The following is a 22920-nucleotide window of genomic DNA, read 5'->3' as shown; positions in this document are numbered from 1 at the left end:
AAAAATTTCGATAAAAATTTAAATTTTAAGCCTTTAATTATTTTTTTTCCACTGGGTCACTTAATATAGGGCTGAAAAATACTCGAGCCCCTACCTTTGTACAAAATACCTCAATTTACTGTTTTTCTGTCATTCAGGTCAGAATCATGTTTAATAAATATTGCATTATATTACTTATGAATGAGGGATTACGCACTGCATGAAAAAAATTAATGATATAACTATTGTTACAAAATATTAAAAAAAATCGTGTACTCATCCTTTTGTACAGAGATATATGTCAACGTCCAAAAAACTAGTTTTTTTCGCTGACTTGGCTGTTCTCTTCAAAAATTGTGGTCATACGTTGATATAAGCGTAATTATTTATGAACTTATGCACGTATTGTGTTAAAAAAAAACATGAAATTTAATCTCACATGTAACATGTAGGTCATTTATTTCAGCGAAATTTTTCGTAAAAGTGTTTTTTGTTTTTTTAATGGAACCAGTTTAGTGAAAAGGTGCATAAAACAACGCGAATTTGAACACTGATTGATGCGAGAGAGATTTTTTCTCATTTTTAGATTATTTATCTAACTACAAAGAGGACGCTGCTGCCGTCGTGATATCATTAAACATTAATCCATTATTTATATGCTACGAGCAGAAATTTGAACAATATGTTTTTGCGAGGAAACAACAACCCTTCGCATCATTTCTCTCGTTTCTCGTACGACTCGCAGTTAATTTTATATTCAAATCACTATATATTTTAAATTAATGAATGGCGAAAAAACCGTTCACATGGGGATTGCGAACGAAATTGAAGGAGTCTTTGAGTGTTTTGTGTATGATAGCAATGCATGCGAAGGAGAGAACGGAGCGACTACAGGCGATTATTTAAATTTTTCGTACATATTTTGATTGTAACAATAAGGATTCCGCAGTTGCTATAGTGAAAAATATATATTTAAAAGGATTCTTTGTTGTTGTTTTTGGCATGAAGGAGATATTTATCATGTTAGGGTGTAGCAATGAACAAAAGTTTTATATATTTTTTATCATTTTTAGAAACATCAGATATTTAAAACGAGATTATTAAAAAAATAAAAAAAATATTTGAAATAAATATTAAAAACCGTTAAAAACTATTTTTATTTTAAATTATTAATTTTTTAATAGTAAAGATTTAAAAAATATTTGTAATTTTTATTCAAAATCATAATAATATTTTTTTTTGCTAATTAAACATTTTTTTATTACATCTATTAATAAAAATTTTCTCAAAAAATAAAAAAGAAATATTTTTATAAAGTTTTATTTAATTTTTTATTAAATTTTTTTTTATTTTTTTGCAAAAAAAATTTTTTTAATCCATAATAAACAAAAAACTTTTGAATAATTATTTTTTTAAACACACTTTTTTTTAAATTAAAAATGATTTTAAAGAAAAAAAATTTAATTAAATTAAATTAATTTTAAATATTTTTTAAAATTTAATATAAAATAATATTAAAAATAAAATAAAAAAAATGAATTTTAACTAAAAAAATTAATTTAATTTATTTAAAAAAAAAAAATTAATTTATTTTTTTCCTAATTCAATAATAAGTTTATTTTAATTAAATAAAGTTTAATATTTTTTTTTTATTTAAAAATAATTTAAATCTTTAAATACCTAAAAAAAAATTTAATCTTTGCTCCATCCTTAATTCCTTTAAATTTAAAACATGACTTTGGTTTTTCGAAGACTACGAAGAAAAATACGTAACGATGTAATTTATCCCGTCACTTTTCCCAACTTACAAGAGGACATACAGAGTACAATTAAATCCTACGCATTAATTTTAATTCAAGCCTTTTTCACACATCTTCACGTCTTTTGTACGCAATTAAGATTAAGAGGTAACGACGCAAAAATTCGCATAAAATACTCCTCATCAAAATTAACAACCATCAAAACATTCACTCTACTTGTTTTCTTTTGTGCACATTTACACGAGTGCTTTATACTTTACAAAAATTTAAAAAAATGATTTTTATAGTTTTTAATTTAATCAGATCATAAAGTTTCGTAAATAGGTCTTCTCGTTATTTGCTTCACATCTCGCAATTCACTTTTTTTTCGTAAAAAGAGTTTAATTATAAAATTCTTTCATTTCTCGCATTATTATGTGTTATTTTAATGTAACATGTTTTTTTGTCGCTTTTTTGAGGAAAGTATTCAAATTACTTGTAAAGTATCAAATGAATAAAAAGTACGCTGTTACTGTAATGAAAACTAATAATTCAACCCTTAAAACACTAATTATCATTCGAGTAGAACGCACGATAACGAAAACGAGACGACGTGCTGTTTAAAGGTCTGCGGAACGTGCATTCTATTCAACGCAAATTCAATTCACCGACCGAGGAGTCTTTTCTCCCTCGTTCGTTGTCTCTCTCTCGTAGTTTTGTGTACTATTATTATTATTATTTCATTTGAAAAGCTTAATTTTTAGTTTGTGTACTTTATGTATTTCATTTTCTCTGTCTCTTTGATTAATACTTGCGTCGAAAATTCACCCTCTGCTGCTGCTGCATCCTTCTTGTAATTGTAAATATTGTAAAAATAAAATTTTTATGTGTGCGTGCATTCATGGCTTTAGGTTAATAATAAAAATAAACGCATATGATGCATTTTTCTCTGTATTTGAGTCGCATATGACAGCAGCTGGCCTACATTTGTGTGTACATTTTTAAATATCCTCGGTGATCGTCGAACGAACAAAATTACAGGGTGGCTACGAACTTTTATTTTTATTAAGTGCAAAAATATTACGGAGGGTTCCTTTGTTCGCTTCGTTCGTCGTACAAGTGATCGATGCAAGTGCCTGGAACTTGATTTGCTGCAGCCCGCATCTTTGCCCGGATTGATTACTTTGCGCTGCGGAGACAAGTGATTTTTTTTCTTGTGGATCTCGAGATGCGTGGAGAACATGTGTGTGACATGTGTTCCATCCAGGAAGCACAAAAATGTGACATATTTGATCGAGTTTTTGAATAGCTTCGTGCCGCACCCTGTTATTCCCCCTGGTAATATTCGAAATCCTGTCTACGCTCATTAATTTAAGGATCTATGCCGTTGATCTAGTATTGTGTGTCATATACGGAACATGTATTATCGTCTATTTTTTTATTTCGACAGCATATCTAACATCTAAAATGTAATATAATGAGAGTGTGTACCTCTAAAAAAATATATATTTTAGAGTTTATTCACCTTTTCGTCTAAAATAATAAATATACGTGTAAAAAATATGGTAGACGTGTTGTATCTTTGTTACATGCAGAGAAATATTAGATTTAACATCCTTCATAATTTTATACTTTTTCATATTTTTTTTACAATATAGACTTAAACGGATCAAAAAGTACACGCATCCCATATTTTTTGGCATTAGATTCAATACATTATGCATTATTATGATAATAAAGTAAAGATTTTTAAGTGAGATGGGAATTTTTTTAGCAAATATGACTCATCTCCCCCTTCAACTTGCAGAAATTCTCGGTTCAAAGGGGTTTTGGATGAATTTTTTATCGTTTGGCAAGTACAACTTTAAAAAATTTGTATTTTTTTGGAACGAAATAGAAATAATGAATAATTTTAGAGTAAATATTAGCATTTTAACAACATTTTTATGTTTTGAAATTTTAAAATAATTTAAATAATAATAATAAATAATAAATAAATAATTTAAATGGAAATTAAATATTTTCATATTCATAAAGTAATAACTTAAAAAAATAATTACTCTCCTTAACATTTTTAGAAAATTTTTTAAAAACATTTTTATTTAATTTTAACTTTTAATTTTTATTTTTTTTTAAATTTTTAAATATTTATTTAAATTTATTAAAATTTGGTAAAAAAATAAAATAAATATAATAAAATAATAATTTTTTAAAATTTTTAGACGTTTTATGACAATTTTTTACTATATAAATAATTATAAAATTATTTTTTAAATTATAAAATATTAAACTAATTATAAAATATTAATAGTTATTATATTAAATTTTTAAAATATTTTTTAATATTGATATCTTTTTAATAATAAATTTTGACAAAAGATTTTTTAAATATTTTGTAATAATTTTATTTTATTTTTTTTTTTAATTTTTAAAATATATTTTTAAAATAAAATTTTAATTTTCGAAATTAATTTTTGATTTTTCGAAAAATTTGTTTAAATGAAATATTTTTTTGTAATTTTTTTTTACCTCATTTGGCGAGAATATCCGCAAGAACTTATTTAGTGAGACATATCACGTCACAACAAAAAAATAAAATAAAATAAAAGGAAACGATCCTTCATTAATTCAAGATATTTCCATCAATATTTCACTCCACACACACAAAGAATATCCCAGCGGGAGTTCATCCTTCTCTTTAATTTCTCTTTTTTTCCACGTCGTTCAACTTTTTTTTTCGATTACCCTTCTTTATAAATCCAAAAATTGATCTCCATTTATAAATATGCATTCATGTCAAATTAAGCGACATGCATAAAAATTAGAAGGATTTCCATGAAGTCGCAGAAATGCAATACAAAAGACGATGATTGAATCAAAAAAATGTCACAGCATTTTTTTTTTCGAAAGCAAACACACGCTTCGTCGTCTTCTTCTTCTTGTTATTAAATATTTTTTTTTTAGAACCGAGGGATGTAGAGTAGTAGAGATTTACTGATTTAATCAAGTGGCAACTTTATTCTAACGATATACGTTTAAATTTCCACGCATTTAACAGATAAGCGGCATGTAATGATGACTCGAAAAAAAAATGTGCGTGCGTAAAATGATGTCTGATTTTTATGACTTTTACTTTTTCTTTCTTTGCTTCGTTTTTATTTTCTTCTCTCCGTTTTTTTTTTCAAAGGAGTCGTCGTCGTTTTTGTTGACTTTTTTCTGTTTGACGTTTTTTTTTGCACAAGAAAAACGAGAGAAAACGGCAAAAAAGGCAATTTTATGAACTGTGAGAGAATAAAATTAGATTAGCATTGACTAGGAATTTTTTTGTTTGTTCGTTTCTTTGAATTGAGGATTGTAAGGTGGCTTTGCTGAACGAGAAATCTGTTGAAAAATGTCGCATCGGACATCGAAAGATATTAATGTTCAACAGGGCAAAGGTCAATGTGTCTCTTAAACGGATGTCTGGACAATTATTTGATAAATTTGTGTTCAAGTTGAAGGAAAAAAATCGTCTTAAGCTTGGATAATTGTTTAAAACTCGCTCTTGTGACCCTTTTTTGCTCTGATTAGCTCGTAAATCCGCAGCTAATAAAGTCATTTAGTAGGATATGAATTTCTCTGCCATTAAATAGACATATTCCTTTCATTTTACAACATCATTGATTGTCGTTTATGGTGTTTGCTCCTCTTTTACGAAGCGATATAAACTAGTTTGTAACAACATTCGATACATCTGTGCCCGTATTTTCTCTTTATTCCACTTTAGAAGCAGGATCTAGTATTAAATTACTAGAAAAACGTTCGTGGCAAGGAGAAAACCCGAACGGATAATCTGTTGGTGGTGGAAAGTTCGTTGAAAAAATAATTTATGCATCAGGAATTTACGGTTTATGATCGTCATCGCAGATGTCTTCCTTCTTGTCGTGCCTTAATCGTCTGCATATAACAAAAAAGGAACCCCCTCATCATTCATACGACACGCTGGAAGAAGACGACGGCGCGTTACCGACACATGCCAACAATGACGATCATGGTGCAGATAACTATCAGCATAGATTATGATAATGTCGGTTTTTACTCTCTCGGTCCCCATCCAACGTTTTAGTTGAAAATGTGCGTCGTTGTCGTAAAAAGAGTTACTGCGCGAGATAATTAAAAATATAAACACGTGCATTACAAATATTAACTTTTTAGTGATATTAATGCTATTTAAATGCGAGATTATGTGCAAAAATGTCGACTTCATCATTTCTCGAGAAATATTTTCTTTTGGCACAAGCAAATAACACATACACACACGACAAAGGAAGATAAATTATGTTTCGGTGCATTTTTTTCAAATAAAATTATTTTAATTTTTGTAATTGGTAGACACTGAGAGTTAAAACCGTGACGACGACGACGACTCTTTTTCCTTGTTTCTCCTGTCTGTGTGTGCGTTTGTTTGCCACTAAATTATTCCATAGTTTCACAAAAATGAACAACAGATGTGCGATATGTTATTGACCCCCGTAAGGAGCAAGAGCATAAAACGTAGAATAATAACAAAAAAAAAAATGAATTTTAATTCTAAGAATGGAATGCTCTTGTAACGGAATTGTAACTTTTTTCCATTTAATTTATTATTATTTTAAGTAATGAGCAGAAAAAAAAACGTACAAAGAGAGGGAAATAAAAATATATAATTAAAATGAGAAAAAAAGTCCTGATCTCTATTGTTCCTTTTTGTTTTATTGTTTGAACTTATTGAACTGGAATGTTGTTCGACGATGTTTTTGCAGAAAAATTCAATTAATGCACAATCAATTTTTTTTTTGAAAAGTCATGAAAAAATTTGAAGTTAATGAATTATAATATTTTTTTCATAAAATAAAATAAATTAAACTTGAATAAGAGTGTTATAGCTTATAAAAATGTTTTGAATATTCAATTTTTTAAAAAGGTCAGAAATTTTATAATTTTTTTCTAAAAAAAATTTAAACAAAAATAAATAGAGTTTTGGTTTATTTTCAACTATTTTTTTTAAATTTTCAGTAAAAATAATTTAGATTTTCTTATTTAAAAATTTTATATAAATTTATTTTATTTTTATAAAATTAACTTTTTTCTACTTTTATTTTAAAAATTTCTTAAATAATTTAATTATAAAAATAATTAAATAATAAAAAAAAAATAATTAAAATATCACAATTTTTGTGAAATTACATTAGTGAATTTTATTAATTTATTTAATTTATTTCATTAATAAATAATTTTATAAATATTTTTTTTTATTTTAAAATTTTCTTACATGATTAATATTTTTACTTTTTTCAAATTCTTAAATTGAGTAAAAATATTAAATTTGGCGGATAAAAAATTATTCATTTTAATTTTTGAAATTGACAAAGAAAAAAAATCAAAATTTAAAAAAAATCTATTGCAATTTGTATTTGAAGTAAAAAGAAATTTTTTTTATAAAAAAAAATTAAAATTATATCGCCCAAAATTAATTTTTTTTTCTGGTATCACAATGTCCATCCTTTTTCTTCCCTTCTCCAGTCCAGTCACTATTGTTACTCTGTCATTCGACGAAATTTTAATTAAGAAAACATCAAATTGATTTCTGATTTCCATTTGTGATAAAATAAAAAAAAAATCACAGTAAAAACCCTCTTTTTGTACATATCTCTCTTCTCTCGCTCTCGGATGATGTGAATGTGACACAAAAGCTCAAGGAAAAGAATAAAAAAATCGCGTCGGAAATAGTACGTGTGTGTATTGTCATCAAGAGTATCGGTTTTCCATTACAAGTACAACATGATTTTCATTTTTTCTTTCGTTTAAATTTTTTTCTATTATTTTCTTCTTTTTTGTTACAAGATGAGAAGCAAACGCAAAAGAGACGAGAAGTACATGTACTTTAATAACAATAAAAAAAAAAGAGTGGAGGACAATAATGAAAAGTGTAATATATTGAGACGATGTCTGTTTCTGAAAGCATTATTGAAGTGAAGTGTTTACGACGTCGTCGACGACAACGACGAGGTATCGAAACTTGTCCCAATTTTTATTTTTATCGAACTAGTTTCGTGATAAAAGATACTTGAATTTACATCTCTCGTAGATAAGAAATGTAAAATACATAAAAGGGAAAATTTTTGCATCATCCCCTTTAGTTTTTTTTTTCGTACAAAATTTACTGCAACACTCGCACACACTCACGCAGATTAGAGAGACTTAGTTCAGTTCGCTTTTTATTACTTTTTATTATTCTAACGCACATAAATAGAATAATAACAACAACACACACACACACATGCAAAGAAGAATATCTGGAGAATAACAATGAAGAACTATAAACATCAAGGACTTGTTTTGAACGTAAATACACAGGACACACGCACTGCAGAACAACAAAAAAAAACTATGTGATGATTACATCTGCTCTTTTACGACAATTTTTTAGGAGCAACAAAGGTATCTCTACCTACTTTGAGAGAAATTCAGTGGGTTATGATGCGATGAAAGTACATTGACTTTTGTCAAAGTTTCCTTTGTGTTGCGTCTGTTTTGTTGGTATTTTCGGTCCTTTTAAATGTCTATTGTTGGACGCAATCATGTACGAAAAAAATAAAAGTAAATTGGAAATGCAACGCATTTGCATGTAAATTACAGGATGACAGGAATGCCAACGAACACATACCAAGGGGAACGTATAATGAATTTATTTTGATTAAATTAAATCAAAACGGTTGGCTTGAGCCTTTTGTTGGGTGCTTTTTAATGAATTTTATTTTGTTTTTTTTTTTTTTTTAAAATATTTTTTTAAAGTATATTATTTTTTTTTTATAAAGCCTAATATTTTTAAAATAATATTAAATATTTTTTTTTAAATTATTTTGTTTTATAAATAATGTTTCTAATTAAAAATAAAAAAAAAACAATTTTTTAAAATTAAAATTTTAAAAAAAATTTTAATAAAAATTTTAAAAATTTTTATTAAAAATTTTTATTTTATAAATATTATTTGAAAAAATAATTTGTTTAACAAAAAAAAATATTATAAAAAAAATTTAATTAAAAAAAAAAAAAAAATTTTTTTTGTTTGATTTTAATTTTAAATTCATTAAAATTTTAATTTTTAATTAAAAAATTTTTAATAAAAATGTTTTAAAAGTTAAACAAAAAAATTGAAAAAACGTAATAAAATTTTTAAATAAATTTAAAACATTTAAATAAATTTATTAAATTAAATTTCAACTTTAAAAAATAAATATTTATTTTTAAAAATAAAAAAATTCAAATTACAAAAATTTGAAATTAAACAAAAAAAATAATAAAAAATGCTAATTAAAACAAATTATTTGAATTAATTATTTTTTTTTAAAATAAAAAATGTCGAATTTAATTAAGTTATTAAAGTAATTTTTAAAACAATTTTACAAGAAATATAAATAATCTAAAAAAAATCTATCAATATTTTTATAAAATTTATTTTCAAAACGAATTTTTTCTATTGATTCATTAATTTTACACATCAGCTGATTGATTGTAAAAACAAATCGACCAACGTCGTGTGTGTGCTTGCTTGATAAATAAAACTGTTCACAAAATATACCAAAAACATGATAAATTATGCATTGAATGATTGATTCAAAAAAAAAACCGATCCCTTATTTTAATAATTATGTTGATATAGTCTACATAAGCTCCATTGTTCTTTTATCATACACTGTTCCGCGAGCCATTATTATATGCATTCAGTACCGCACAACACATATAATTACTATTTGTTGTTATTATTATGAACTTTACGATACATTTTTTTATTTTTTTTACGTTGTGTACGTTATTCGATTTCGATTTATATTCAAACATTAATAAAACATCGAAGAGCACCATTTATTTCCGAATCAAACACACTCACACACGAGTCCACACCTTCACAGCAAATAATCTAGAATTCGAAAAAATTAAATTTAAATCGAATCAAAATATAACAACGAACATTCATTGAATGAAATAAAAAAAAATATTTTTTTTTTTGATAAAAATTGGTCAACCGTGTAAAATGATTGCGTTTTGTGTAGTTACTGTTAGTTTTTTTCCTTCAACTATGAGTGAAGAGCGGGAGAGAGAAAAAAATTGTTAAAAAATAGTGACGTACGTCCGTTTTACAAAATTTCCAATCTTTGACGATGGCGTTCAATAATCTCGCACGTATCGATGAAAATGTTCATAAAAATAAATAAAAAAAAAAACTACAGTTAAACGGAGTGGAATCATGTTACGAGGGTGATACCGAACACACTCAGAGCGAAATTGGGTATTGTGTATTATTGCAGGGTATATTTGGTTGTCTGACCTCAGTTAGTTGGATTTTTTTTGTGTGTGAGTGAGCGCAACCGAACGAGCGGAAAAATTGAATGAGGGGAGTTTTTGGTCGATTCGATGCAATATTTATCAGACGCTAAAAAGAACTTTTTTTTTGACTATTGGATTATTATTTGTTGTGTTTTTCTTCTCCTTACACGAGATTAAGAATAGTAAACGACACACGAGAGACACCAGTAGGTGGATCGAAAATGAACTCAACGAACCATCATTGTTGTCAAGGTTCTCGATATATTATTATTGTAGTTACATCCGATCTATATTACTAACAGCTGCATGTTGTAATTTTAAATGTCACATCAAATTTTTCGTTCTGGCATATTTACGTGCACGACGAGGAATGCATCATGCGTGCACAGTTAAACGTAGAAAAAAAAAAACAATTTTATAAAAAAATTTCTTTTTTAATATTTAATGTCATGAGGTTTTTAAATTTATACGTCTCTTTAAAGAAAAAGAATTTTAAAAGACTTTTACGGAAAAAACCCTTGCAATGATTTTTTTTTTTTTTTTTAAAAAGAAAATGTTTTCAATAATTTTCTGCCATTTCTGTACATTATACTAAAAATTCCTTTGTTCTGTCTCGTTTTAGGTGTAATTTTCATCCAGATAAGCAGCAACGACGCAGGAGAGTGAAAAACAGTTGACAATACACACGCACAACAGATAAATTTGTAACAAAGGCCTCGTATAATAAAAATTTATTTTAAATCTGAATCCAACAGAGACATAAGTTTAAAAAGTAATTAAGAAAGAAAGAAAGTAAAATAAAGAAGAATTAATACAACGACCATTATAATAATAAAAGAAATTGTAAAATACGTAGGATCAAGTGAAACGATATAAAAAAAAAATAAATAAATTAAATTAAAAACACACATTTATAAAAAAGTGCAAATAATATTCTAAATGTTTTAAAAAGTAATCATATATATTAAATCTAAAAATATATATAATAAAAAAAAGTCATTATATTTACATAAAAAAGTCATCTTCGTATTATCCGTAAGACATAAAAAAAGCAAGCAAAATAGAAGACACAATGTTGATGCAAGTCGCACCTGAAACCGAAGCCGCATTATCTGCGCTCGCCAATTCGCCCGCCGCTGCCGCCACACTCGCTGGCACCGTGCAACAAAAAGACACAACATGGACAAAATTATTTGTCGGCGGATTACCATATCACACAACAGACAAGAGCTTACGCGAGCACTTTTCCGTGTACGGCGAGATTGAAGAGGCTGTCGTTATTACCGATAGGCAAACAAACAAAAGTCGTGGATATGGATTTGTAAGTATCTTATTTTTTTTTGCATATTATTACTTTTCAATGAAGGAAAAAAATCCATTGTTGTTTACAAGTAGGATCTAAAGCAATATTTATTTGTTTGTCTACTGTGCTCAACAGGGTTCAAAAAACTTTTTGGTGAAAAATTTATTTAATTTGTCTTTTCTTTAAAATAAGCGTAAAGTAGTTAAATTTTGACTAAAAGTCGACTAAAAGTCGCTTTTTAATTAATTTATTTATTTTTAAGGGTTTAAGTTTAATTTTTTTGTTAATTATTATGTAAAAAATTTACTCAAAAAAAAAATATTTAAATTTTTTTGCTTTGTAACGAAATAACTCAAATTCTGTTCCGCGAATTTTTTCGGGATTTTTTGGCGTTTGTCACAAATTACTGTGAGAAGGTTTTTGGACAGAAAAATCATGATTTTGTATGGAAAAATTCATGGAAAAATAAGAAAATTTCCCAAATTATGTGTAAGATTCATTGCATACCCCATTATATTTATTTTGAAATTTTTGAAACGTTGATTCCATATTTTTTGAGTAAATGTTTGCTTTTTAAAAATAAAAATAAATATCTTGACGGGTAAAACTAGGCTTTTGGGTGACTTTATTTTTTTCAAAAACATCCGTAATCTTCTTTTTTAAATCGTTAGGTAAATCAAAAACTAATAGAATCTTTCTTGAAATCTTTATTTATTGAAATAATTTAAAAAAAATAAATTAATTTATTAAAAATAAACTAAATTTAATTAAAATTAAATAAAAAATTTAATTAAAATTAAATAAAAAATTTAATTAAAATTAAATAAAAAATTTAATTAAAATTAAATAAAAAATTTAATTAAAATTAAATAAAAAATTTAATTAAAAATTAAATTATCATTTATTTAAAAATATTAAGTAAAAGTAAAAATTTTTTCCGACCCTGTTTGCTACTCTTGAAGTCAAAAGATGCGCATCAGCAAAAATCAATAACATTAACATACGATTTCATTTTATTTTTTGCAACAACAGGTGATTATGGGAGATCGTGCTAGTGCTGAGCGTGCATGCAAGGAGCCCAATCCCATCATCGATGGCAGAAAAGCTAACGTCAATTTGGCCATTTTGGGCGCCAAGCCGAGAGGAAATCTCACACCAGGTTAGTTTAACTAAATTTTAATGACTAATTACTCCATGAGGTGCCCCTGTCTGAGTTGGTTTAGCTTAAAACATAATCAAATGTCGTTCTTTGTGCAATCCGATAAATTTTCCGTTGTTGTTACTTGCATTCCTCAAAGCAGGTATTAAAATTTAATTTTAGATGAATCGAATCAAGTTGAGGTATTGTATTTTATTTGTAGTTGAATTAGGCACTGACAAGAAATGTGTGCGATGTGCCGGGTGCTGCGAGACAATTGTTTCTCTCTAATGCCACTTACAATGGCCAGTCAATAAAATGCAACATGCCATTCATACTGAAGTAAAGCCCATTGCATTCTCTCTCGAATTTTCATTCTGTGCATACAAATGAGTTTCATCGATTATTTAGTGGTCTATTGTTGTCGGAAAATAGTCGACGATCTCAAATGTGAAATGTTTTGTTCACACATAAACAGAGATACGATACAGTAATGAATGTGTGAAATTCGTACAAGAGACATTTTCGTTTGATTCTATTGTCGCAAATGATGATAAGAATTTCAAATTTATGTCATTTTGGTGTCTTGTCATCGTCATCTTTCGCCTTTTGTAATTCATAAAAAATAAAAAAAATCTGAAAAATATTTTTTTTTAATTTTAAATATGTAAAAAAAATTATGATAATTTAAATTAATTAATTTATTTATTTATTCTAAATTTATTTTAATTTTTTTTTTTAAATAAGAAGCAGAATAAAAAATATTTTTGTTGTTTTTAATGTTAATTTAATAAAAATTTCAGATTATTTTTATAAAAAAAAAATTAAAAATGTTTTGAACAATATTTTCACATGTGAAAGATATTTAAGGAAGAAATTCATATTAAAACACAAATTTCTGAAAAGAATTTATGAATTAATTTTTTTAAAATTATTTTTCAAAAATTTATAAAAAACAGCAATTTTTGAAAAAAAAAAATTAAATGGATGGTAAAATCATTGGATTTTTGACTTAAAATGGAAAAAGTGACAAAAATTTGAAAAAAATTTCAGAGCAACATTATTTAATATAAGAATTTAATGAAATTAAATTCATTCCTGTTAAGATTACCTAAAAATATTATTTCAGGAAATTTCACCGTCATAAAACTTTTTTTTCATATTACATCAATTTCATAAATAAAATCTAAACTCGTTCTTCATTTCTTAGCTGGAGGTGCGTTAAAACATATTTTTTAATTTATTTCATGTATCTCGGCTTTTTGATGTTCTCCCGTCCTTCTCTCTATTTGATGTGAACAAAAAAATCTCGAAACAGCTGATAGATGTTTGTTGTCTTAAAATTTGATACAGTCCATATCACATATGCTCAATTTCTAGTTCTAGTTGAATTTTTAGGGCCATCGACCCCCTTCTTTTTTTAATATTATTTATTTTTGATTCGGTTTTGATTCAATTTTTAATGCAATGTATTTTTCAGGATTCCCCTTTGCTGCGGCTGCTGCCGGACTTAGAGCAGGATATCCGGTCCTACCAAACCAATTTGGGTAAGTTACACCTAGTTCGTAGTTGATGTATAATTTATTCATTAATAGCATACTTTTAACACACAAAACAAAACATTATCTCGAAAAATATTCAATTAAAATTAAATAAAAAATTGAATTTAAGGGTAAAATATTTTTAAAATTGTAGGGAATCCGTATAACGAGTCACGAAACAAAAAAAAATCAAAATATACCAATATTGAATTTCATCATTAGTACAAGACACTCGAGAGACAACATGCCGAAACACATACTTTGTTCATTTTAAAATTAGAAACAAGACCCACTTCGACTCGCATCCACATGTTGACAGTCAGATTTCGGATTATTAGTAATTACCGTCATTTGTGTGATTAAATATTTGATTTTCTCGGACAAAGTCGCGTTTATAAATATTAGCAGCTGCCGTTTGACGATGACACGAGAGAAAAAAAAACGTAAATAAATTTAATGCGTTATGAAACATTAATTTTTGCCAGAATCGAGTTGGTTGGTCGAGTTGTTGTTAAAACTTGAGATAAATTATATCGCGAGATAAAAATAATGTAATAATAAAAAAAAATTTTTTTTTTCAAAAACGTCGACGAAACACACTCGGGTAAATAAATAACGCGACGCATGAGACACAAAGACGAAGAAGATTCTTTTCCGCATTTTATGTTAAAATTGTCACAAAAATAAACAAGAATCTTCGTTTTAACGTCAAAATTTCTCGTTTTTAAGAAAAATGATGAAAATTCGAGAGCACTTTTTGACCTTATTTTTTAACGAGACTTTTAAGATCGAATTCAGCTAAATAGCTCACTACAATCGACAATTTTTCCTAAGTCTAAGACAGTGAACGACATCGACAGACACTCGACTTCTCTCTAAAAGCAAAAAAAAAAAATGAACAAAGTTTTTTTTTTGGCATCTTGTCAAGTAAAGAGATTTAGCACTGTATATTGCAATAAAATATAAGAAAGAAAAATAAAACTGAAGACACGCGGTTCATCTCTAATTTTAGTGCAGGCACATACCAACGATATACGTATAAAAAAGATATCTCACATAATGATTGTGTTCATGAAGTACAAAATTTTTTAGAGTTAATTATATTTGTTGTAATGTAATGTCTTCAGTTCGAAAATTTTTCCTTATTAAAAAAAAAAATCTTTTTTTTTATCACAAAAAAATAAAAAAAAATTATTTGGACTCATTTCTTTGTTACCTTCCTCTTTTCACAGCTATAATTCTTGAATACACTTCAAAATGTTGAGAAATTGATGAAAGATTCTTCTCGTAAACACACACGCAAAGTCGTCCCAAGCAAAATGCAGTCGAGTCAAAAAATGTCTTAAAAGAAAAAAATAAAACGTAATTGATCGTGTTCCTTTTTTTTTGTTTTTTTCCTCATAATTTTTTTTTTTGACATAAAGTTTTATTTTTGAGTTGTTTTTATTTATTTTTTTTTCTTAATTTAATTTAAAATATTTTACCAATTAATTTGACTGAGTGCAGTTTGTTTTTGAGAGTTTGTCGTTGTTTTAATTCAAAAGTTTTTTCTTTTTAATAAAAACAAAAAAAAAAAAAATATCTATGGCATTAAAATGGTGTGTGTGTGTGTTGGAAGCACATGTTGATCCTTTTTATTTTTAAATAAAATAAAATTTTATTTAGACCATGGCTAAATTTTTTTTTTAACTTTATGTATTTTTAACTGTAATAATAATAATCATAATAAAAATTGGTCTCGCCTCATTTAAATTATTAGCCACGTTCTTTTCTGGTTTCGTAAGATGTTGAGGAACAAATGAAAAATATTTCAATAAATTTAATTATTTTATTTTTCTATGAGACATGACACATGGCAATAAATTAAAATCCTATCGGAAAAATTGAATTTAATTTAAATTTAAACTAAAAATAATTTTGTCTTGTTATCTTGTTTTCTGTGTCTCAATCTGAAAAATTTTGTAATGTCTCTAAAAATTCTATTGAAATATTTTTAATAATAATAAAAGATGAAAATGTTTATAAAATAATAAAAACAAAACAAAATGAAAATTCTTTCCCGTTGTTTTTAGTTTTTTTTTGTTCAGCTTGACAAAATTAATCGCATCAAAAATGAATTGTGAGCACAAGTGTCTTCTACAGCTCGTGTAGTTAAAAAAAACAAAATAAATTAAGTATTTATCTCAAATAATTAAATTTATTTATTTTCTGATTGAGATTGAGAAAGAGAAAAGGCACGAGTTAGATAGATAAAAATCTAACGTTGAACGAGGGAAAAAAATCCACGTGTGTGACATTTTATTTTATTTTTGTGGTTATTTTTAAATAAAATGATCAGCCGTTTCTCTAAAATATTTGTTAGAAAAGATAATAAATTTTAAATGTGATGACACAAAAAAATTTCTTAATCATCAAGGAATTGGAACACACGTTTTCTTGATAAATAAATAAAATAAAATTATGAAATATAATTTATTAATATTATTTTTTGGAAACCCTTTCCTTGATGAAACCCACTAAAAATTTGTAAATTAATTTTTTTGCTGGAATTTAATAAAAAAAAAAATTATTGAGAAACTAGGCACCTCCACAAAAATAGTTGAAAAATTGCTTTATTAAAAAAAAAAAAATAAAAATTTATTTTTTTTTAATTATAAAAAAAAATTGTAAATGTTTTGTTGATGGACTAACTGTAAAAATTTTTTAATATTAATAAAAAAAAATAATTAATAATAACAACTTGATGTTGATTTATTTTTTTAACAACTCTGGTTGACTGAAAACTTTTCTTGTTTAATTTATTTATTTATTTTTAATTGTTCAAAATCAAACAGAATTTGATGATCAGATAAAAAAATTGTTAATTAACCATCAAAATGATTAAAAATAGAAAATTAAATTTTTAACAGTAGATTTTTGTTTTTTCTTTGCGATTTTTTGGTGTTGTTATGCCAATATTTTTATACAAATATTTTTTTTTACTGTGGAATCCATGTGTGGATAACAGTTTTGGTTTTTCTTTTGCTACTCACAATCAAAAAGCGCAAGAAAAAATCATTCAGTCATCAGTTGTTGAATCAACTTCGGTGGAAAGTCATCAACCAGTTGTTTTTGTCACCGCCGGTCGACGACGACGCGTTCTACAAAAGTTATTATAATGATGATTATTATTTACAGAAAAAAAAGAAGAAGAAACAAAAAATGATGCTAAAAATAAAATGTTCGAAACAACAAACAAAAACTATCTTACAGCAACAAACACAGAAAATGTCACAAAATATTTATCATGAATGTGTCGCATACACAGGAAAATTTTCAAGACAAGTGTAGGCACATCGTCTTATTTTTCTTCAAGAGCGACGTATTTGTGTGTCTTTTGGGTGCCAGCCAACTTTCTGACGTTGTGAACGGGTGTCTGTGTGTTGGTGCCTTTACGTGAAAATAAATGTGTGTTTATTGCTTGTAAATTGAATCAGGGACGGAAAAGTGGAAATTTTATTAGTGTCAAGCACAGAGAGCGATTTTTTATTGGTTTTTCCGGACAATTTTCCATCAGCAGCGTGAGAGGGAGGAAAAGGTTGACTGAACGAGTTTCCGCGGATAATGATCACTTTTTTTTAATAATTTATTTTTTTAAACTAAGCGAAAAATGTTTAATGTGACAGGTAATGTGTGGAAAAATTTCCGGATATCTAAAAAAAATCATGTGTCACATCAAAAAAACATTCAGACACGGCATTTTGTGTATTTTCAAAAGAAAATAATGATAGTTGAACAAAATATCGGAAAGATTAATCAACGCCCATGCCACCGATTTCTTCAAATTTTCATAAGAAAAAATTATTTTTTTATGGTGAAAGGTCATTTAGGACAATTTCAACTTTTTTTTGCATTTTCACACACTTTAAGCATAATAAAAGAGGGTCAACACTGAATAACTTAGCAAAATTATCAATTATGCCTCTTATCACTCGCATACATTGTATGTTAATTAATATTTATTCTTCGTCAGAAATGTTAAAGACATTTTATCAATATTAATAAAAAACATTTTGCGCGAGTTTCCAACAACTAGAGTGTAAAAAGTGTAAATTTTGAATTATTTTAACCCCAAAACTCTTAAAAAAATATATATAAATTTACTGCTTCAGTGAAAACATCTCAAACGGTCAGTACTTCATGCGTACTTGATAAATGAATTAAACTTAAAAAGAGTGCGCTTTTGAAATTATTTCTACGAAAAATGAATTAAATCTAGAATTTCGTATTTCCTTTTGAATAATGATTCAGGCTGCTCCAAATTTATTTCAAGAATTTTTATTTATTTTTTTTTTATTTGAAAAATTAATATTTTTTGACAATTTTTATTTATGTAATTATTTTTTAAAGTAATTTTTGAAAGTTTTTAATATTTTTCCAAAATTAAAATTATAAATAAATTAAATTTAATTTTAAATAAAAGAAAAAAATTATCTAAAAATATTTTTTAAAAAATTAATTATTTTTTTTTAATTTTTTAAATTATTTTTAATTTTAAATAAAAGATTAAATTCTTAAAAATATTTTTTACAAAATTAATAATTTAATTTATTTTTTTTTTATTTTTTACTTTAATTGTTCCTTAAAATTAATTTTTGAAAAATAAAAAAAAATATTTATAAAAATTCAAAAAATGTTCAAATTTAGTCATTCTTTATAAAAAAAACGAGAAAAATATTTCAATATTTTATTATCCTAAATAATTTTTTTATGATAAAAATTATTCATAAATTTGGAGCGTCCTTATCTATTTATTTATTTATGAAACAAACAAAAATGAGTCTGTAAACGTCATTCAGATGCTCTTTTACATGAGAAGCTCTTGAGAGTACAAACACGTGTTTCCACAAAAGAATTGCACTTTTTTTTCGCAATTCTGGGGGGTTTCAGCATTTTTAAAGAAGTCACTTGTTTCTGGTAAAAAGCACCGCCTTACGAACAAAAAATGGACTTGCGCATTCCGTTCAGGTGAATTAAATTAAATGAAGCAACAATCATTGGAGTTTATGTTATTTTATTGCGTTTTGTAACAAATGACATTGATATGCCCTAATGATGATTGAGTTAGAGAAAGAGTGCGAGAATTTAATGCATTTAAATGTAAATTAAAATGTCATCAACGAAAATTAAATTTTGTTAGAAAAAAAAATTTCTGAGGAAAAATAATGAAAAACTTTCATTTTCAATATTTTTTGTATTTTTCATGAACCTCATGAAGCGAAACGCAGAAACTCGGTCAACACAAGCATTGTCGACGTCATTCCATGTCCAATCTAATAATGAAATGTTTTTCTTTGGACAGAAAATACAACACAAAAAGTCTATAATTTACTATCTAATGATAGACAGGCAGCAGTCAATTATCAATATTGGAAATCTAAGTGCTAAAAATGTTTAATGAATGTCTCTTTTAGTCGTGTGTGCGCTCATAAGTGTCGTGTGTGTGCGATTCGTGAATAATGAATGAGTGAAAAATTACTTGTTTTCCACGAATAACGTTCAGTTTTTCGAATGAGACCCCGATGATGATAATAATAATTGTGTGGCGTGTCATTTGTGGGGCAAGTCAGAAAGTTAATGCCGCTGCTGCTGGCTGTGAATATGTGTTTGAGTCAATTATTAGGTTCCATTTTGACGTGGGTACGAGCTCGAAAGTAAACATCAATTACATCAAAAAGGTTTTTATTTCATTGATTTTCCGTGGAAAAGTGTCCCATGATAGAATTTTGTGTCAAACTCTCTTTTTTTGATGACAAACATGAAAAATGGATCGATTGCCAGCATTTTTTTGTCATAGAGACAAAAAAAATAGGATCTTTAAATGTGGGCGGAAATTTTGTTTTTGTATTTTTTTTAATGATCCTTTGTTGTCGTTTTTTTGGTTTTTTTTGTTGGATTTTTTTTTCGTGACCAATGAGTTGAGTTGAGTTCAATAACCATATCGATGAGAAATTGCATAGCACACCACACTGATACTGAATTGATTTTTCTTGACGTTTTTTTCGATTGATTCTCACATTTGATGTGTATTTTCTGATTTTATTTTTTAATTTTTCTTGATAAAATTACTAATCTTGTGATTTTTTTATGTTTTACAGAGTTCCTCCATCGTACATTTACTCGCCATATTTGGCTGCGAATGCCGGAACTGCTGCAGCTGCCGCGACAGGAGCCAATGCCGCTGGATTAGTCCCTCTGCAAGCAACGCAATTGTCACATGCAGCTGCCATTGCTGCCGCTACGAACCAATTTTACGAATATCAGGTAAAGGTAATTTCGGTTAAAAACGTTTTTTATTAATTTTTTTTAATAAAATTCTTTTCTGAAAAATAAAAAAAAATTTTTTTTGAATTTTTTAACAATTTTTTTAATTTTTTTAGAACGCATTAGCAACTGCTGCTGCCGCCCCCTATCCAGGACAATACAGCGGATTTGAATATCCCTATCAAGCTGCTGCTGCAAGTAAGATTCTTCACGAAAATTCCTCAAAAATCAAATTTAACTCATTTTTACCAATAGCTGGTGCCGCAACTGCTGGAGCCGCCCAATACATGACCCAATATCAATATGCCACCTTACCTCAAACGACTGGATTCCCCGGACTCTCTGCGTATCAAGGTGCTGGCGAAGCTAGACTTCAATAATATTAGCAAAATTGGATGACCTCTCTTCCGGCTCCTGCAAGGCTGCAAGGAAAAAAGGATGACGTCATCATGCAGGTTAAATTATTTTAACAACAATCATTTATAATTATAACGCAAAAAAAAAATAATAAAAAAATATTATTATAAAAAATTATATAAATATATATTATATTATTATTATCCTTCTTATTTATATTAATAATCAATTTATTATATTATTATCTAAGTAGCATACATATATAGTTCAATATCGAAAAAAAATATACAAATTATGAAAAGATAAATTTTAAATTAAAAAATTAAATTTAATGAAATAATTTATCTTTTCATATTTTATACCAAAAAATATTATTTATGTAGTAATTATTACACAAACAATTAAATTTTAGAATAAAATGTTAAGATGATGAAATTTTTTACATAAAAAAAATTTTTTTCGCCACTTTAAACATCATATCGTGGACGAATAAAAAAAATGCTCAATTTTATTAGAAGCGACCAAACGTACTTACTTACAACAAAGATTACCATCGCACTTTCAAACTTTTTTATTAAAAAGAAATCTTTTATCGCATCATTTTTAAAACGTATTCATGTGCAAAAAGTACAAAAATTTAAATTTTTCAAAAAATTTTAACTTTTCTTCTATCATTAATGAATAAATTATATAAAAAGGTTTCAGATATTTAAAATAAAAAATATTAGTATGTTTTAAAGGATGTAAAATTGTAATGTACATGAATATCAAAAAGGCTGAAATACCAAAATTAATAAAAAAATGTTGTTAAACCTTTTTGTTTAATTTCGATTAAAAAAAAAATTGAATTTAATCTAAAACAAATATTACCATCTTGTTTTTGTCATTATAAAAACAATTTCTTGCAAATAATATAATATAATAATTATAACGCTAATTATTTTTTATTATATAGATATATATTCTTTCAATGAAATCTAGTCAAAGAAACAAACATCTTATGTTGTGTGAATTGTTCAAACATATTCAAAGAGGTTGTCACAGCATTTGACATCACGATCGAATGAACTTTTCATCTGTAATTGATTGAAGAATTATTTATTATATATTACAAAATATACAATTAATTTACATTTATAAAAAAAAAGAAATATAAATGACAAAACAAAGAATAGTGAACGTGAACCACAGAAGCAAATATTGTCAATAATAATAAATATGCTTAAAAAATAAAAAAAGAAAGATATAAGCGATCAATATAATAATAATTAATAATAAATATGAATAAAACGTAATCATATCAAATATAACTATTTATATATTTACATTATTATTATTATTAATTATTAAAAAATATCAAGTTAAAACTAGAAATTAAACATACACACACAATAATAATTGTTAAAATAATAATAAATATTTTTCTAACAAAAAAAAATATATATATATATATATATAAATGATAAAAATTATACACAACATTAAACATGTCACAATAAAAATTTTAATGATACAAGTATACACCGAAATTTGCACATATTAAAACAAAAGAAAACTTTATTACAAAAAATATATCACTTTCAAAAATCATTTACTCGACAAATAAAACAACAACAAAAAAAAACTCATTTTTAGATATAAATAAAAAAAATGTTACTTAAAAGTTTAGTTGTTAAACATACACTAATTAATTAATGTATTAATATTAAAACAATACAAAAAAAACATTAATAATATTTAAAATTTTAACAATGAGCATTACAATAATTTTAGACAAGAGAAAAGTAGCAATCTCATAAAAAATAATCGAATCTTTATTTTTGATGCGGAAAACATTATGATTTATAACTTTTTAAAATGTTTCTTGACCAAAAAATAAATTTGTCATTTAATGTTTTGAAAATTTTTAATTTATAATGTTTTCTTTGTGGTAAAATTATTATCATCTTACCTTTATTATTATACATTATTATTATAAAAATTTAAATTAAACAAAAATTTAATTCAATTTATACTTAATTATATTCATAAAATATTAATATTTAAAAAAGAAGAAAAAAAAACATAAAAATGACTATCAACATTATACAATTATTTACTGAATAAGAAAAAAAAATAGATGGTAAGAAAAAATAAATAAAAAAGGATCAGTAAAGAGGATAAAAAAAATAATAAAAAAAAAGAAATATAATAAATTAACTTTAACAATGAAAA

At 25.9% G+C, this 22920-nt stretch overlaps 1 protein-coding gene across 1 annotated transcript in view; it reads left to right on the top strand.

Moving 5' to 3' along the window:
• The window catches only part of LOC134838336 (RNA-binding protein 24-B-like), a 31956-nt gene extending 11111 nt beyond the window's left edge, over nt 1-20845 (top strand). The window contains exons 2-7 of the mRNA XM_063853845.1: nt 10687-11385; nt 12400-12526; nt 13986-14052; nt 20184-20349; nt 20466-20547; nt 20605-20845. Of these exons, the coding sequence (XP_063709915.1) occupies nt 11137-11385; nt 12400-12526; nt 13986-14052; nt 20184-20349; nt 20466-20547; nt 20605-20729 (816 nt within the window). The 5' untranslated portion in view covers nt 10687-11136 and the 3' untranslated portion in view covers nt 20730-20845. The remainder of the gene's footprint in view (nt 1-10686; nt 11386-12399; nt 12527-13985; nt 14053-20183; nt 20350-20465; nt 20548-20604) is intronic.
• Nucleotides 20846-22920: the final 2075 nt, after the last annotated feature.

Source organism: Culicoides brevitarsis, chromosome 1 (genome assembly GCF_036172545.1).
Source record: "Culicoides brevitarsis isolate CSIRO-B50_1 chromosome 1, AGI_CSIRO_Cbre_v1, whole genome shotgun sequence".
NCBI classification, from domain to species: Eukaryota; Metazoa; Arthropoda; class Insecta; order Diptera; family Ceratopogonidae; genus Culicoides; species Culicoides brevitarsis.
Note: the sequence above shows the minus strand (reverse complement) of the source record. Positions and strands in the feature narration are given on the sequence as shown.